The sequence below is a fragment of the Coccomyxa subellipsoidea genome, assembly GCF_000258705.1.
Source record: "Coccomyxa subellipsoidea C-169, whole genome shotgun sequence".
Taxonomy (NCBI): Eukaryota; Viridiplantae; Chlorophyta; class Trebouxiophyceae; family Coccomyxaceae; genus Coccomyxa; species Coccomyxa subellipsoidea.
In genome coordinates, this window is record NW_005178024.1 from 157,340 (window position 1) to 175,726 (window position 18,387).

Genomic DNA, 18,387 nt, shown 5'->3' on the forward strand with positions numbered 1-18,387 from the left:
CAATATATCTATGGAGCGCGCTTGTACTTTTCACATGATCTTGCTGAGAACCTTGAGAAATTGACACACCCCGCGGTCGACAGGCATTCGCCTCTTCATACAATCCATTGAATGCCCTACAAACTGCTCTATCTCTGACTGCTTACAGCATTACTATTGATACAGACATGAAACAGCGTATGAAAAGATGTTGCTATTAGCGAGGTGCTATTGCCGCCGCGGCCCCCAGATACCCTCCAGAATCCTTCGGCTGAAAGGCTTGTCTGCCTCTGCACTGCTGCCTGCTGCCAAGTGACCGCCGTCCTCAGCCGCCGGTCCTGTCCCAGCTGTGCCTGCCACTCACCCATCCAGTGTCAACAGTCAGTACCATGGCGTGTCAAAGCAAGTCAGCGCTACCCACACATGACGTGGAAGCGCGGTGTTCAACCTTTGACAGGCACCAGCAAAATCTCTGTCACTGCATGGAAGGCGAGGTGTGCAGCTGGATTGCCCCTGGATATCTGTGACTTATTTATAGAAATTTGTGCAACTGTACAACAATTGTTCTCGTAGACTTCACAGGCCAGCTCTCTCGCCAATGTGCGCAAGACTTTCTCCTCCATCAGGGCAATCATACAGTATTTCCTATTTCTGAGATTATCATGAACGCAAGTCCCCAGCATGGCAGGAGACCTTTTGCAGAGCAGCGCACCGGCAGTGTCTGGGACTGCGAGGAGCTCTAGGTAGGCCTCGTCCCTCTCTGAGAGCAGCCCTTCCACCTCGTCCTTCATCTTCCCAAACCTCTCCACTGCCTCAAGGTACGCCATCTGTGTCTGCACGCACCCGACGTTCCACCTCTCTTGCCTGACAAATCCCATGCGTAGAACGCATCAAATCCCCTCAGGTTGGGGAGTCCAAGGTAAAGCATGGGCAGGGCACCTATTCCAATGCAGATTGTGCTGCTGACTGTCTTCGGATGCCTTTGCGGCGTCCTGACAAGTACTGGCTTCAGCTGAAAGTCACACAAGGGTCGGCAAGCATCAACCTCATCCATTGCCAAGCCTTGCATGCTCTAGGAACTTCAGCGACACGGGAGGAGTGTACAGGGCGGATTGCCATCTCGCACTTTACAGCCTGCCACCAACCTCCCTGCATGCGGCTGCTGCATCTGGACAGGAGGCACAAAGCGCTGCAAAGAATGAGTTCAGTGCCTGAGCTGTGGTTCCTGAGTTGTGGTTCTGTACCTGCCGGTATTCCCGCTCAAAACCCCGCAGCGCCTCCCTCCGTGTTAGCAACTCCCCCTCCACCCTCGTGACTTTTTCAATCGACACCCCCAGCGCGCCCGCGCTGGACGTTCCCTCCCTGGCCCTGCCGCTGATGTCAGCCGCCTTGCTGGCGGCGGCAGGTGCCGGCAGCACGGCCTCTATTGTGTAGCGCACACGGTTGAACCTGCGCGCACACACACATGAATCGATGAAATCTTTCCCAACATAGCTAAATAAGACAAGATTCAATGAATGCCAAGAGGATGGCATTCAACAGCGCTTGCTTGTCGGCGTCTAATTTTAGATGTGATAAAAAATTATCTGTGAGTAGGGCAGGTGTTAATGGGGTTGCCATAAAAACCATGAATGCAGCAGCAGACGTGTGGAAGTGGCTGGGATCAATATATTCAATACAGCAAGTGTTGAAAGCTGGCTTGGGGACGATCAAGAGAACAAACGAAGAATAAGGGTGCCAGCAAGTAGATTGGGGGCGCACCAATTGTCACCGTAGACTGCCAGCAGAAGCTTGCCGGCGCGCAGCTGCAGCGGCTTCTCGCGCGGCTGCATCGACTCCAACCGCCTGCAGCCACACCCTATATAGTCATAACTTGACTTCTGAGAGTCATCACTTGACTTGTGAGATACAAGTCTCTTGAGTGCCTGTCAAGCAAGCGGCGCCTGCCGACAGGCTGCAGGAAACAAGTGCTGCCAAATTCACCCTTGTTTGACTCGCCAAATCTTAGAAAGAGCCATTCAGAGAATGCGCACAGGGAACTGTATTTTGGCAGTTTATGCGGACAGCATGCAGTTGCACGCGATTGGTGAACTTCACTGCCCAGCCAACATCATTTCAGGCATGTATGTAGTGTTGCCAACCTCAGCTGCATCCTCAAGGTAAGACAGCTTGAACGCCAGAGGGGAAAGTGGGCAGGGCGTACTTGAAGAGCATGTTTTCTGGGTAGTCTGCAGTGTCCAGGGCGGAGGGCCTGGGGCCGATGTGGTACGTCTCGCACTGCAGGAAATAGAGTCCAGCAATCTGCGTGTTCTTCCGCACCTGCGCCACAGTTATGTCCCTGGTCATCAGATGATTGTAATTGCAGAGCAGAGCATGTTAGCCTCAGATGCCCATTTAGGTATGGTGCACTATCAGTGCAGCGCTTTGTTGCAAGTGAAAAGATGTGATCTGAGCCACTACCCTTTCGGGGTTGGCTGCATGCGATTGGCCCCCAAGCATTTCCAGGCAAAATGCATGCCCCAAATCTGCAGCCATCTTTTACCCCCACTCTCCTACGCATGTGATTCCACTCTATCATTACCCCATGGTGCATGATACCGAAATAGGTGCTGAGTGGGATCCCATGTACCGGCATCGCTGTGAGACACTGTCGTAAGTCACTGTAAACCTCTCAGAAAGCTCTTTACATTGTTGTATAGAAAGGCTGACCTTGATGCTGTCTTCCTGCAGCAGCATTTCCCATTGGCCCTCCTCCGTCGCCTCAAACATGAGCAGCTTGAACTTGGAGCCTGCAACCGAGTGCGCGCCGATTACAAACCCCTGCAAACCCCATCCAGTCCAGATCAGGCACACGGACTATAAGTAAGTACAATGTCCCTGCGAGAGCGTTATGCAGAGGGTAGGAAAGAGCACTGATGCCTGCACTGCATCAACCCATCACAGAGCTCCCTGCATTGAGCCAGCAAAGGGTGACACAGGAGGGTCAACTCTCCTACTTGCTTCTAGAGTCAACAAATGCTTCCATTGAATCTTCATGCAACTGTGCCATGTGGACATGCTGTGCAAATATCATCTGTTGTCCAAGAGATTTAAGTCATGCAACACAGACTTTGCACCCTCTGCTACAGTCATTGCTGACACTGCCAGATCAGGACAACTCTCCCAAATGCACATTGCATCCGAAGGGTTCTATCTTTTCACCAGACCACTCATGTTGGAAACACTGCCACGTCAGCCGCGCACCTGGTCTATGTGGCGCTGGGTGAGGTCCAGCGTGTAGTATTGGCAGCCGGCCTTCTCCACGCGGTTGGATATGGCCTCACCGAACCGCAGTGGCGCCGCCTCAAAGTTGCCTGTGTACGCCGCCTCAAGCACCTGCAAGAAAGTCAAACACTGCAGCTCGTCAGGCTGGCTGCAACTATGAGACATGTGCAGGGAGCTTACTCGAGCAGCCGGCCCTGACTATGCCCTTCAAGTGCAGCGGCACCTTGAAGCACCGGGCAATGCAACAGGTGTGTCAATCTGACAAACAGCAGACATGACATGAGCTGCAACCTGCATGCTGCTTGCCGATTGCTGCGATCGTCATGTCCACTATTTGGCAGCAACCCCAATAGCCTGACATTGCATGGCCCAGGTGATGCTACATAAAAATACCTTGAGTATATGGCCCAACCTTCTGTGATCTAATCATATGTTCAATATTTGCGAGGTTTTATACCCCAAGACATCCAAGGCAGAGGGGTGCGGGTGCGCATGGGGTTCACAGCCGTCTTGATGGGAAACCCAGAGACAACAACAATCGCGATCAAAGCAATTTGTGAAATTGCAGTGAAGCTCTGGACTCCTACATAAGAAGGACAGGAAAACCCCAGTCAAAGATACTTCAGTGGCCATGGGGAAGGGGTGGTGAAGGTGTTTACCATGGGGGGCACGGCGGTCTTGATGGGGACGCCCAGTTTTGAGAACATGGCGGCCATGGCTGTAGAAAAAGTGCCCAGGCTGCTCAGGTCCACCTCCATCTCCAGATCGCTCTTCTGCAGGCTGCCAAAGCCCCCTGCGCAGCAGTCCAAACAAACTCAAATCCTTTGAGTACTGTGGAGCCTTTTGGAGACTCTTCTTGTGAGAGACAATTGCATATCAGCGGAAGCACTCGCCAAACACATTGAAAGAAGTACTGTTATCGTCCTTCAGGTTAGAGCATTCTCCCAGATGGCATTGGGAGAACACTTCTGTATTGTTTTGCTTTACCCTTCACAGCTTGCCGCTCTAGGCTGGTACACATGCAGGCAAATGCAGACTCGACACATGTTTCCCGAAGACGCACCAGACCATGGAGTATGCTCTTGCGTGATCGAGGCCTGTTGCTCTTCACATATAGCTTGCCATGCATGCACTATAGTGAACAGGGGCTGAGCAGGAGACTGCAGACCTGCGTCATAGCGTCGCCGCTTCTCTGGATCGCCCAGGATGCTGTGGGCTGTGGCGATCTCCTTGAACTTCTCGGCTGCGCTCTCGGCTGTCTCCCCCTGGTTCTTGTCAGGGTGATGCGCCAGTGCCAGCTTCCGATCTGCACATGTCACAAAGAAGCTTTCCTCAGAATCTGCAAAGAGCAGCTCAGTCATTGGCCTGACGCATGCTGAGGGTCTGGTGCTAAATAATTGGTATGCTGCTCAATCGACCTTGCAGTATAAAGCCATTCTCCAAACCAGTGATGCCGAGCGTTTGCTAAGTGGAATATGGTATGAAAATTCGAGAAACGCACAAGCTGTCTTGATCTCCTGCTCGGTGGCTGTGCGACTGACTCCCAGGACTTCATAAGGATCCCGCAAGAGCTCGTCGTTAAGCGGTTCTGGGTCTGGCATCTTGCTGTGTAGGGTATATCAGAAGCCCAGCTCCCCTCTTTATATCTCCAAATTTGCTGTGATCAGCACCTTTACTTGTCTTTGTAGCTTCTAGGGAAGTGTTATATAAAATATCACGACTTATAGCTAGGCGAAATGCCTGAAGCACTACAGGATGTCCTTAATTCTTGCCGCTACCTAGCCTCGATCAAACTCTAACATTACTCTGGTCCAAACCTGTTGAAAATAATAGAAATATGCAAAGAACCTTTACTTGCGAGCTTCACACTGTCAAGGACTACAGATTGTTGCAACCAAACCCCGTGTGATTGACTATACCAGCGAGGCTTTGCCTTGGAGTATGCACTCTCACGGGATGGCAGGAGGAGTGCTAATCAAGTCATAACTAAAGTCAGGTTGAAACTTAATCCGAGAAAAGCATCAACTCCAGCTTGGCTCCCTGCAAGCGCCCAAGGGAATGAATGCATTTGCCACCTGTCCTGAACAGGAAGCACACCGTGAACATGCAGGCAAGATGGAAGATCCTCATTGGAATTTCCCCCTATGTCAGTGAGCTCCGAATACTATACACGGTGTGACACTTTCAGTCCATGTCTGCAGCATGTCTAAGACAACCTCTCAGCTCACTCCCGTTGTGGGCCCAAAGCACACGCAGCTCACCGTGAGCTGTGACAGCACTCAGCAGGCTGCCAGTGTGTGGCTCTAATCATGCCAGCATGCTACTTGCGCTCTCATAGCCAGATTCACTGTCATCGATCTGGCCCTGAACATTTTCCGCTGTCCTCCTTCGGGTGACCACAGTCTCCCAAACCTTCTGATATCCCCTCCAGATCTTCCTCCTGACAAAATCCCCCTGCCCCGCCACCTCAGGCACCGTCTCCAGCAGGGTTTCCTGCGCAACGACCTCAAAACCCCCTTGCCGACCCCTGCGGCCCACCCAAACGCTTTCCACGCTGTTGACTACTCCATCAGTCAACTCCGCCACGGAAAATTGCCCCGCGGTCATCGCCGCGCTTCCCTGGCCGGCCGCCATTTCCCCGTTCGAATTCGAATTCGGATTCTGGGCGGGCACCTTCATGTGCCGGACACGAGGCACGACTGCGGTGTTGAGGTAAACCGTCCCCGTGTCGGGATGAATCTCGATCATGTTGCGCGTCTTCTTGCCGAATTTGAGACTCTCATGCATGTGCCCGAAGGTGACCAGCGGCACATGCAGGCCTGATGCCTCCACATAACCCATTGCCGTCTCTAAGTCCGGATCCCCATGATCTCCTGCACATAATTTAAAGGCATGCTTTAGATGTATATTTGCGATAAACAAGTTGAACATGTTCACCAAGCGTAAGGCAGAACCTAGTAAAATACCATGCGAACTCCCTCTCCACGAGACAGGCTAAAATCCTGATATAATCTGTACACCCTTCTTCTTATTTTAACCCGCTACAAACAGTGTACATGACATCCGGTTGAGCTTTGCAGCCGCCTTGACATTGTGCTGATACAGTGATGAATACCAATCACATTGGAAGATATTGAGGCTGCACCTGCTTTGGGCTTAAAGTCTGCCCCGCAGATGTCATGATGGCTGCTGCCCAAGCCAGAGGGACCGTTGTGCGCTGCCACGATGACTGTGTTCTCCTGAGGTTGAGTTTTCACTGCCTGAGCGATCCTGTATGCAGAATCGCTAAAACCATATACCTGCACCACAAACAACCTCATAGATGATTAAGCTGATTATTACATGTCGAGTCAGAAGCAAGATGCGACTGCAGACAAGCTGCAGGACAAGGCTGTCAAACATGCTACCCCTTGAAGGACTCGCCAGATCCAAGCCAGACCCAACCAAACGTGAGAACCTCTTACTTCTTGGAGCTAGAATTGACATGAGTGATTTTGGGCAGTCGGCGCCTGTGAAGCATGCTACACGCTGCTGCCACATGCAGAGGAGATTCTCTCATCCACCATGCAGCAACAAGACAGAGCCAGTACAGATGTACTTCTGCAAGGGGGCAGGGGGTGTTGCTCACATCATATTTATCGATATAGAATGTAGCCACGTCAGTCCAGGAATTTCCTCCCTGCGCCATGCAGACGAATGTAGCTCAGAGGGGCACAGTATGCTTACAGAATGAATACCATTATGTTTGCTTGGCACCAGCCATCATTCTCACCCACTTCCCTCAGTAGCCCTTATTTGCAGGTCATCCCCACACTTGCTGCTGGCTCGCACATTGAGTACATGTCACTGAAGAGCTCTTTTGGAGGAGAGGTGTATAAACATGGCGCACATTCTCCTGAAAGAAATCCTCAGAAATTATAATTACCAAAGAGCCCGAGCGTGCACTTCCAAGGACTCAATCACCCTCAGTTCCTTGGTGCTCAGACATGCATATTGAAAAGGTCCTTAGGCTACCCCTGACCTTTCCAACAGGGGGTACTAAAGACTACTGGAGGTCTTTAGTACCCCCTATTTCCAAGGTTCTAAGGGTGCCTGTCAAAATGATTGCCAGGCTGCCACCATCACATTGCCAGGCAATATCAGTGCAGACGCGCAAGGAGGGATAGCAACGTTTTCTGTTGAGCGGGACGGATGTCAGAAACAGGTGGCCTGGCCAGTCTCCATGTGCACATGTGCATGCACGCGTGGAGGCACCCGGCTGATCTGGCAGCAGCTCAGCGCCATGCTGGCGTTCATGGAATAGTGTGGGCTGCCTCGCCGCTTGCACCTGGTGCCCACAGAGCAGCTGGCTGACCAGCGCATGTTTTTTAGAGACCGTTTGTTTGTCTGAGACTGCACCTTGGAGAAGGGGCGAGCCCCCACGACGCTGAAAGGGACGCCAGAGGCTGAAACGAAGCTCTTGCTCCCGTAGCCCACGTGGTTGTCCCCAAGGATCTCCAGCTGCTTCGTCACCCCTGCGTACACTGCATCTCCCCGCGCCGCCCCGCTCATAATCCACTTGTTGCGCGCCCATGCCGTTAGCGAGTACCTGAGCAGGCAAGCACGGCAATTTTAAAATTGAGAAGCTGTCGCTGTCTTGTGTGTCTGTCTTTCAGAATGCGATAGCCCTCTCTGTGCCATCCCTGACAAACCTTTTGACAGGATGGGCGCATGTGGGTTTTACCATTTGGAAGGGTCTTGCAAAATCCCTCTGGCCTGTGCAGGAGCGCGGTGTTGCTCAAATGGTAATATGATGGGTTTTAACAATCAATGTCGTGCAACACATATCACTCAAGCTCAAGCTATCATAGTATGTAACCCGGGAAACATCCCCTCAGGGGGTACTAAAGACTACATTGTTTTAGTCTAATTATCTTATGGTAGTCTTCAGTACCCCCTGATCCCCTGAATAAATACATAAGAGGGAGCTGAGGGTTCACCATGCGTCATGATTGCCGAGGATGACAGCCTTCGGCGTGCGCACATCGGCCACACGCCTGATCAGGCCAACTGCCTCCTCCCCAAAATCCCCTGCACAACACAATCACATGTTATACACTGGACCCAGCTTGACCTGCTGAGCACGAAAGCACCTGGTAGGAAAGGAGCATGCAGAGACATTTCGTAGGAAGACCAAATGCAAAATGCATGCTGACTTGGGTTTGAGAGGGCCCGAGGAGGCACACTGTAGGCATGTCCGGCTTCAGAGCAATGCACACAGGCAACTGGTATTGCCTGCTGACCGGGTTCTGCAAGCCACTACTTCTACATATTTAGCTGGCGGTACTAGCTGGCTGTGAATACCATTAATGGAGGAGCTTGTTTACAGAGCAAATCCTACCAATGAACACAGCAGCGTCCACTCCCAGGCTCTCCAGTGCATCTGCATCGTCTTCATACCAGTGGCTGTGCACGTCTCCAATGATGGCTAGCCTTATGGTGCCTGCATCGCACATGCCCCTTGAAAGAGAACGCAAGAGGCCAATTCTCTGCATGACAATCTCAACATGCTGCATATGCGCCATCCACGAGCACCTCTTCATTTCCTGCATCTTGTGCGAATTTGTCACTGGTCATGCTCTGCCATTGAGATGCTGAGCTTTCAAAGGGGCTGGCAAGCTTTGCATCTGGACGCATGCGTACTCACATCTACAAGAGCCTTCTGGTACGATAAGCAGGAAAAAAGTGTTACCTGTGGCCGGACTTCCAGTAGCTGATGCTGCAGCGGAGGCCATTGTTCTTGCCTTCAAGGATGGGGCATGAGCTTTGGTCCCTTGTGACAAGACCTGGCTGGGCCGCGTGAGAGCTGCTGAGCTCACACTGCAACCTCTTGTGGACTTACTTGGCCTCTGGAAGACGATGCCAGAGAATTTCCGGTAAATCTGCGAGAGCAAAACTGGATTTACCTCCTGTGCAACGGATGACCCTCAAGACATCGGTTACTAGGGATGGTCTCCTCCCTGGCAAGACGGGCAGCCCACCTTAAAAGCGAGCCCCTTTATGACAGGGCATCGCAGATCAGTTCGCATCAATAACACATAAGATACTCGTCAGGACATCATCTACGGCTGAAAAAATATTTAGATCAGCACTGCTGCAGCTTCGCACAGAACAGACTGGATAATTCCTTGGTATCATCAAATTTCTGATCGAAGATCTTTGTGTCCTTGATTCGTGAGAACACGAAGGGAACAGTGAGAGCAAATTTGAGATGCGATGGGTTTCCTTTGGCCTCTTCCTGCAGCTTCCCTTTCCAGTCAAGCAGCTTCCAACACATTTCACGTGGACGATAACATGTCGCGCAAGTACAGGAATTTCACAAGAATTTATGTTGTTGAGAGTACTGAAATTATCGCTAGTGCACTCTTCGTCAAGGAATTCTGAAGCTTCCGTCTTCTTTTACTATCGATCTACCCATGGCGCTTTGTGACTTGAAAGACACAATCCACAACTGAGGGGCCGAACTACGAATGCTGCGAATTAAATAGGATGTATTTCTAATGATACAGTGCAGATCTCAAGCTCTCAAGATATGGACCAACGCTCAGCGGTCGCTGTCACAGCCTAGGCACTCCCTTCCATGCAAACGCAGAATGAAAACCTTGAACCAGGTGCAGAGACCTGACGAGAGAGTACAGATCGTCGACGAGTCCAACAAACCCATAGGATCTGCCACACGGGCTGAGATGAGGGCTAAAAACCTCATCCACCGTTGCAGCTTCACCATGGTCTTCAACCAACAGGTGCCAACAATGCTGCCTGTCCTTCACCTTGGGAACTAATTTAACAGTTAAGTCCTTGCAGATTTTCCTGCAGATCGAATCAGGCTTGAACTTGGCTGGTATTTCCGCAGGGTGAGCTGTATGTGCAAAAACGTGTAGCCTTCAAGGAGACCTATCCTTCCCACTATGACCCTGCCCCTGGAGGCGTTGTGGGTGAGCGTTGACCTTTCCCAATCGTTGCTTTATTTAGCCCATTCCAGTAATACAGCACATAAACAAACTCTGACCACTTGTGCTGCCACATCTTGGTGAGCTCCAATCAACAAAATGTCCTGGTCAGTATGTCACTGTGCAGCAAGGTTTTCATGATAGTCAAGCACTCACTGATGACTTAGGTTTACCATTGATCAACAGTGCAATGTTCTTATGAGGGTGCATGTTGACAACAGAGCAATTGGGCTCGCAGGCGCGGGTGAGAGCTATGAGGAGAATGCAGAGAGGGAGATTGCCGAAGAGATGGGCATCACAGCGGTGGAGCTGCAGAAGCAGCTTGACTTCTTCTACAGCGATGATGTCAGCAGGCTCTGGGGCCGCCTATTCAGCTCCAAGTATGACGGCGACATCAGTCTAGATCCTGAAGAGGTGGAGAGCGGCCAGTTTATGTCCATGCAGGTGTGAGCATCCCTGCACTTGCACCGGAGTTTTGCACCTGCGCCGACTGCAAAACTATGGCTGAAAGTTGCAAGGAAAATTTGTGACAAGATTCAACGATCATCATACTTTACCGCCCAACGCTACTTGAATACCCTGAAGTGTCAGATCTGATTAAATGGGAAAGTAATACCGAGGCCTTGGCTGGCCCCGGCTGGCGGGGGGCGGTATAAATACTGAGCACTGTGCCCACGTGCTTGTCTGCAGGACGTATTTTGAATTTTGGCAGGAAGAGCATACTGTATGTTAATAATAATAATTACTATTATTATTATTATTACAGGTCGGCAAACCCAAAGCTAGTAATAATAGTAATATCGAGGGGCCATACCAACGAGCATACTATGTATCTAGTAAGGAGTGTTGATTTGCACGCACTGCAGGAGGTGGCACGACTGTTGAGGAGCGCACCAGTCTGCCCTGACAGCAAGGTAGCAGTGGAACAATACTTGCAGAAACATGCCCCTGAACTGCTCTGATATCGATAGCTTTTGAGCAGGGAAGAGCCTCGGGGTGGCACTGCTGCCAGTCTGCCCTGACAGTAAGGTAGCAGTGGAGAAGTACTTGCAGATACATGCCCCTGAACTGCTCTGATATCGATACATTTTGAGCAGGGAAGAGCCTCGGGGTGGCAATGCAAGCTGGCGCGGCTTCTATCAGACGAATTTTTGGATTTCTCATGAAATGCCATTCAGCAGATCAGTTTGAGACCTCAGATTTCACAGACTAGAAGTCGTGTTGAATGTGTGATGGCAGCCCCTCCTGAGTCAGAGGCTTAATCCCACTGGCCCATGGGCGGCCACTGACTGGGGCGATGTACACAGGTTGGGAAATGAAAATAATTTTCAGAAAATTCGAATTATTGGTGAAGTGTTGAGCCTATATGACTGTGAACATGTGCTTCGGAAATTGCACCAATTTTAGCAACGATTGCCCGTCTCTGAACCATTCGCAACTCTTCGAGGCTCAACTTGAGACGTCTGGGTTGACCCTCCGTGGAGTCCAATGACGCGCTGCGCAGCGTTGGCATGCCGGCAGCCAACTTGTGTTGATTGGTTCGTGAAAATTTGAAAGGCATGTGCATTTCTGTCACACAATTGTCAATCTTGAGAGCAGCAGCAAAAAAGGCAGCCAAAAAAAGGCAAAAAAGGATACTGGGGAATTGGGGGACTCGAACCCCCGACCTCCTGCACCCGAAGCAGGAATCATACCCCTAGACCAAATTCCCAGGGTGCTTCAGATTCTGCTGGATTCCTCGAAATCTCGAGGAGGTGAGCCAGTACATGGTGCCAACGCATCAATTTCCAAGCTATATAAACCTTTAGGTAGCGGCTAAACTTTCTTTCTATCCTTGGATTGTCGGTCGGAACAACGTGTTCCCAAATAATATGGTGCATTCTTTTGGCATCTTTTCGCTTTGCAGGAGAGCGGCAGCACCTCCTGGTCGACTAGCTTGTGCAGGGCTGTACGTTGGCACAGTTCATGCTGGCAGCAAAATTGCGATGTACACTTGCGATCATGTCATAGTAAGCAACTGTTGCCATCGCGATCATCTCAAGATACTCTGTGCTGATCGATCGGAAGCCTAAAGCGATTCTTATCTACCCATATTGCACAGTGTCTTGGCGTGTCCCACAACATTGGCAGCTCGTCTGCAGGGTTATAAGCAGCCTTCGAGCACCGGCGAATCAAAGGGCCAAAAAGTCGCGTGAGGTCAAACCTAGTGCAACAATTGCACTGCAATTTTAGGCCTTAAAGGCCTTGATGCATGTCAAGGAGCAAGTTGGACCCTGTCTAACGGCGTTCCTGCTAGGTTTTGGTTTGCAGAAAGAAAGTGCATCAAACACTAACCAGGAACGCCCTGCAATCAATACAGCAGCCTCAGAGATCAGGATATACGTATTGTATTGTTCTGTCGCATGTAGCGCTACCCAGTTTGATTAGAAGGAGCGCGTATTTTGAGCGTTGTCACACTAGTGGGAGGAGATGAGCGCGCCTCTGTGGTTTCGGTAAGCATAGATCTCCATTATAAGAGATAAAAATACTGCTCTTACGATATGTTACGCCTGTATCACTAGATTCTCGGTCAGATTGCCATTGCTATTACAGTGATGGCAATGTGTGTTGAGGTTTCAGAAGGTTCTCTGCTGAGCCCCTTATTGCCTGTGCGAGCTTTGCGAGATGTTCTGAATATGTTGACAATCGATCAAAGCTTAAATATAATATGCACAAATAGACCACCCTGATTTGTCCTGCAATCTTGCTTGTTCACAGGGGCTTAAAGCGCTCTCTGGAAACCTCCTCAGCCGCGCTGCAACGGACTTTTCGTCAGAAGAGCACTGATGTGAGGGTTCTGAAGGACATACCGCGACCCTTGATGCTGCTTGGCTTCTGCGTGCAAGGGTGAATCCTGGCCTGACCTTAATTTGCTGTGCAGGCACATGAGCCAGCTGTCTTCGTAGACAAGACCACAAAGGTCATCTGCCAGGGCTTCACAGGCAAGAATGGCACCTTCCATAGTGAGCAGGCGAGAAACATCCCTCAGCTCCATGCTTCTCTGTAGACTCAAGCCTTCAGTAGAGACTTTCTGGTGAAAGTCTCTACTTGCAGCATGAAAGAACGATTTCTCTTCTGATCATGAAGCCCGCACATGCGTATATCTCAGCCTGATGTTTTGACGTGTGCAGGCAATTGCTTATGGCACACAGATGGTCGGGGGTGTGACGCCGAAGAAGGGGGGTACAAAGCATCTGGGACTTCCAGTGTTTGACACGGTCAAGGTGCTGCTAAATCTATCAGCATTGCCATGCCACTCAAATTCTTGTTCAAGATAGCCAGCATGCAATGCTACACCGTTGCATGGCAGATTGCTGAGATAGGTGACATTTTGTTGGCGATATTTTTGCATGTCACCTTGTGGCCTGTTGTCTGCTTGCTGAGATAGTGGCATGCATGCAGGAAGCTGTAGCGGAGACAGGGGCTACTGCATCAGTCATCTACGTGCCACCCCCCTTTGCAGCCAAGGCCATCCTTGAAGGAGTAGACGCTGGACTTGACCTGGTAAGGACTTTCAGTGCCCCATGTGAATGACTGTCAAGTGATACGCACACTTGTGTCATTGGCTGTGGCTCCAAAGAATTTGCCAGGCGATTGGCTCAAGTCAATCACCACTTCCACCGTAAGGCCAAACTTTGTTACCTGGACAGCGCAGTGGGTAGAGACTAGGTACAAGATAGTAGGCCAGATTGCTCCAGTGATGGTACATCTTATCAGGGGTCTCCCTGAAGCTTACGTGAGACGTAAGCACGGCATGTCATGGTTACGTAAGGGCATGGCGGCATGTGCACGCAGGTGGTGTGCATCACAGAGGGCATCCCCCAGCACGACATGGTCAAGGTGAAGAAGGTGCTCAAGGAGTCTAAGACGCGCTTGATCGGCCCCAACTGCCCCGGCATCATCAAGCCCGGCGAGTGCAAGATCGGCATCATGCCCGTGCGCCATCCCCATCCTACTTTTCTGAGTGTGTCAATTTTCCCGGACATGCTGAAACAGGCTTTCAGAATGCAGCCCACTTCTCTGCGTGAGATTATGCAGGAAGCCCTGAAGCCGTGCAGTCCTCAAGTGCTGTCAAGCGGCTGACCAGCAGTGCCTGTTCTCCTTACAAATGGGCTGGCCTCGAACTCCATATGCTCTTGGCATACTCGACCTCCGTCTCCTTAAGCGCGCCCCAGGCCAGATAGCATAGTAAAATTGTCGTGGGGTTGTGTGCTATTATCAGAGTGTGTAGGTGAAATTGTTTTGGGGGTGTGTGCAGGGTTACATCCACCAGCCAGGCAAGATCGGGATTGTGTCGCGGTCGGGCACGCTCACTTATGAGGCAGTGTTCCAGACCACGCAGCAGGGACTGGGCCAGAGCACCGTTGTGGGCATCGGGGGAGACCCCTTCAACGGCACCAATTTTGTAGACTGCCTCGAGCGCTTCCTGAAGGACCCCCAGGTCAGAAGCCTATGTAGTGTTATTATTGCAGGTCGGCAGACCCAAAGCCAGAGGCCGTAGGGCATACAGGCAGGGCGTATGCAGCTTGTATGGAGTACATCTCTGGGCCCCCTGAAACCTCAGGTGGCCTCTACTTGGGCATCTGTGAACATATTGATAAGCAGGGATGCTTGGGCATACAGTCTTGGCTCGGTCTACAGTGGTTGGCAATTAGCTAGAGTTCAGAAAGGAAAGAGGATATTTGTTCATGCTCTGGAGGTATCAGTGCCAGGATGTGCTGGAATTTCGATGATTACGCTCCAGCTACCATGGCCGGATGCAGTGGCTGGCGAAGGCCAACGTTTTTATACAGAGGGGATAATTCCATTGTTTTAGGCTTGTCATGGCAGCCGGGGCAGTTGCAGTGCAGCTATGCTAAGTAGTCCAGGATGCAGTGACTCGCCAGCCTGTCTCTTGTTCATGAAACACCCCAAGCAGCTGTTTGAAGGGTTTATGGCATGCTTAGCAATTTCCTCCTTGAACACCTTCGATTACTGAGATCCTAAGCCGAGACTATTGCAATGCAGACGGAGGGGATCATCATGATTGGGGAAATTGGCGGCACGGCTGAGGAGGAGGCCGCGGAGCTCATCAAGGCGTCCGGCACCGACAAGCCAATCCTCTCCTTCATAGCAGGCACGCTCCCCTGACTTATTCTCTATATCCACCCTGTTTCACCGAAGCGCACAGTGTACTGATTCTCGCATGTCCAAGTCACCTACCCCCTGTGAAGAGTACTGGAAGAGTAAGGGCTGAGGAGAACTTTTAAGAAGCCTGGGGCCTCGTCTTGCTGCACGGCCCTGAAGTGTTATCTATGCCTGCTGGTGCATGCTGCTCCACATGACAAGAGACGTGGCAGTGGTGCTTGCACATACTCAACCAGATACGATCTCTCCGACCATAGGCTTAGCATCCCTGCATATAGCCATATGTGGCTCTCTGTGCTTGACGGTCTCTGCCATTCCCTCCGGCAGTTGTTATTTGGCACTACCGAAATTCGCGCAACTCTTGAATCCTGCAACGTACAATCACATTGTGGTCCTGCGGCAGTGTTATCCAGTCACTTGATCAGACTCTGAGTGTACATTGTTAGATTTGAGGTAGCTGATTGGATTCTGATTTTTAATGCAGGGCTGACGGCGCCGCCGGGCAGGCGGATGGGCCACGCGGGCGCCATCATTTCTGGCGGCAAAGGGACGGCCACAGACAAGATCAACGCTCTCGAATCAGCCGGAGTCACCGTCGTGAAATCTCCTGCGCAGATGGGTACCGCCATGAAGAAAATCATGAGCGAGCGCGGCCTCGCTTGAATGATGACTCGCTGATTATGTCATTGCGGTGTCGGATTTCACACGTGGGCTGAGATGGCCTGAGCTTTGATGGGCACTGCAAAAGAAAAAGATCAAGCGCGGCCTTGCGTGAGGATGACTCGCAGATTGTGTCGTTGCCATGTTTCATTAGTCACGGGGGCTAAGACGGCATTAATTGCCATGTCTGGCCAGCGGAAGTTCTCCGTGCGAGTCCTGTGTGGGGTGAGGCTGCATCAACGTTCAGTAGGCAGCATGCGCCACTTGGTGGGCTAGGAGCTCACACAATGGCTGCTTTGATCAGCAGCTGTTCAGTAACCAGACCACTTGTTGCCTGGAATCATAGTGATGCATGCCAGCTGGCTAGCGCTGGATCCCCTAGGACTTTACTTACATTCGATGTACTCTTAAGGTCTGAAGTGTTCCCACCAGATCGGCTTGCCAGCATGTTCCGGCAGCGGCAGCTGTTTAGGAGGCAGATGCCCACTTTCAATGGTTACTTGTGTATTTGCTAGAAGATTGCCATGGCTGATATCACTCAGTGGCTGTGGCGAAGCACTCAAGGTAAACCGGTGTAAAAACTCATGAGACGTGAAGGGGAAAGCCCGGATGCTGTAAAGACCCAAGAGCATGAGGACTCCTAGCTCGGGGCTACATTGATATTGTAACATTGACACACCCCGCCATTACCAAGAGTGCTAAAGGTGTAAGAATTTACTGCCTCCAATGGATAGCTGGGCACTTGCAAGATGCATCCGCTATGGCGCAAAAAGCGAGAATATTAGTGGGTCAAGGGTACCCTACCCTAAACCCTAAATCCCAAATTTACATCTTGCTTACATATTCAGAAGCCACGTGTCCACATTGAGATGTCAACAGGGTTTAGGATTTAGGGTCAACAAAGGGATTGCGAACGAACAAACCCTCCATCGCCATTTGGCAACCTCAAGACATCTCCGGGAATTGCTGTTCTCTCGAACTCCACCTTAGCAGCGAATTCCCTGAAGTTGCTTGCGGTCCTTGCAAAAACAGCGTCCTCGGGCAGAGGCAAAAGTAATGGTAAGCACACCAGCTTGCAAATATTTCGCTATTATATACAGGTGCAAACATTTGGCGTTCCTATAAGACCGCCCTACGGTGCAGGTATTTGGCAGCTGTGTCTACAAAAAATAGCACCTCGCCAAATCCCGTGGCTACTGTACTGATATTTTGCAGGTATTCCTTTGTCCTGAAGGCAGCTAATTAAGCGGGACTTTCTGCCCTCTGCTTTTGACACCCTTGTCTGATGCAGGTCTCTTTAGATGAGGTCTCTCAGCTACCTGCCAGGTTGCAAATGGACCTGCCAAGTGAGGTCTGGGATAAAATAGCTGCCACAATGGCCACAGAAGACATTGCCAGGGCCTGTGGCACCTGCAAAGCGTTCTCTGCAGTCCGGCCGAAAACACTTCAGCTGGTGCAGAGGAAGCGTAAACAAAATGAGATTGAATGGGGTCTGCGCCACGGCAGCGAAGCAATCAACCTGACGCTATACGTTGAGGACTCTTATTGGGATAAGGTCCGACCCCGTGCCTGTCTTCCTGATCTAAAAACATTGTTAGCACTGCTGTTCGTGACCGGTCCTGAAATGAGTCCTGCAATGTTCTGCAGCTGAGCTCGGAACGAACTGCCAAGAGAGCTCAGAAGTTGCCCTTCCACCCAATAATCAGAGGTTTTTGATCGAGACCATCTGTGGATGACAGGTGGATCATGGGCGGCTGACGGCTGCAGTACAGCAGCGGCCCTTGCGCAAAGTCCGGCGCTTGATTTTGCAGCTATCAACGCCCAAGCCTGTGCAGTGGGTCTGTGCATTCATACCCGACATGGACAAACTGGAGACTCTGGCTGTACTTACACCGCAGGGGACGCCGCCGCCCATTTTGCCGGCAGGTCTGAAGCACGTGGCAATTTCGGCCAAATGGCCGCCCTCAGCTTTTGCCCTAGCCTGCATCGCTGGGCTGCCCAACCTGAAGACATTACAGCTCAAGTGCGCCACAGATCAGAAGATGCCAGATCTTGACTTTACGGCTAGTCCCTGCTTGCAAGCAGTCTGCCTGATCAACCTGATTCCTCGAAAAGTGCACCTGCCTCCTGCCACACGGTTCACAGTGGAGGCTGAAATAAGGCTTGATCGCTACTCTCATGGCTTGATTGAGGGATACCCCTGCCATGGAGTGCACTTGAGCAGCTGTTCTTCCATCTATTTAATTGCAACTTCTCTGAACCGGCTCTTGGGCACCAATCACAGCGGGCTGACCTCGCTCTCATTGACACAGTCATACACCCCAGGGGT

At 51.2% G+C, this 18,387-nt stretch overlaps 3 protein-coding genes and 1 non-coding gene across 4 annotated transcripts; 1 reads left to right on the plus strand and 3 right to left on the minus strand.

Moving 5' to 3' along the window:
* Nucleotides 1-207: 207 nt before the first annotated feature.
* Nucleotides 208-4,844, minus strand: COCSUDRAFT_44637 (DnaJ-domain-containing protein; the record flags this gene model as incomplete). Its single annotated transcript, XM_005643757.1, has 10 exons — nucleotides 208-332; nucleotides 692-812; nucleotides 1,224-1,428; nucleotides 1,741-1,824; nucleotides 2,183-2,298; nucleotides 2,689-2,799; nucleotides 3,223-3,354; nucleotides 3,903-4,036; nucleotides 4,412-4,549; nucleotides 4,745-4,844. 10 exons carry the CDS (start codon nucleotides 4,842-4,844, stop codon nucleotides 208-210), a joined length of 1,266 nt encoding a protein of 421 aa, XP_005643814.1.
* Nucleotides 4,845-5,928: 1,084 nt separating this feature from the next.
* COCSUDRAFT_5863 (metallophosphoesterase) lies at nucleotides 5,929-8,720 on the minus strand (the record flags this gene model as incomplete). Its single annotated transcript, XM_005643758.1, has 6 exons — nucleotides 5,929-6,116; nucleotides 6,389-6,542; nucleotides 6,872-6,922; nucleotides 7,642-7,831; nucleotides 8,223-8,313; nucleotides 8,624-8,720. Coding segments are annotated over 6 exons (771 nt in total), but the record flags the coding sequence as incomplete, so codon positions are not given.
* Nucleotides 8,721-11,871: 3,151 nt separating this feature from the next.
* On the minus strand, nucleotides 11,872-11,943 carry COCSUDRAFT_t65. Its single transcript has one exon. It is a non-coding gene; the product is annotated as a tRNA-Pro (tRNA).
* Nucleotides 11,944-12,826: 883 nt separating this feature from the next.
* On the plus strand, nucleotides 12,827-16,783 carry COCSUDRAFT_54634 (succinyl-CoA ligase alpha chain; the record flags this gene model as incomplete). Its single annotated transcript, XM_005643759.1, has 8 exons — nucleotides 12,827-12,854; nucleotides 13,178-13,242; nucleotides 13,403-13,495; nucleotides 13,674-13,775; nucleotides 14,067-14,207; nucleotides 14,530-14,712; nucleotides 15,279-15,387; nucleotides 15,883-16,783. 8 exons carry the CDS (start codon nucleotides 12,827-12,829, stop codon nucleotides 16,059-16,061), a joined length of 900 nt encoding a protein of 299 aa, XP_005643816.1. The 3' UTR covers nucleotides 16,062-16,783.
* Nucleotides 16,784-18,387: the final 1,604 nt, after the last annotated feature.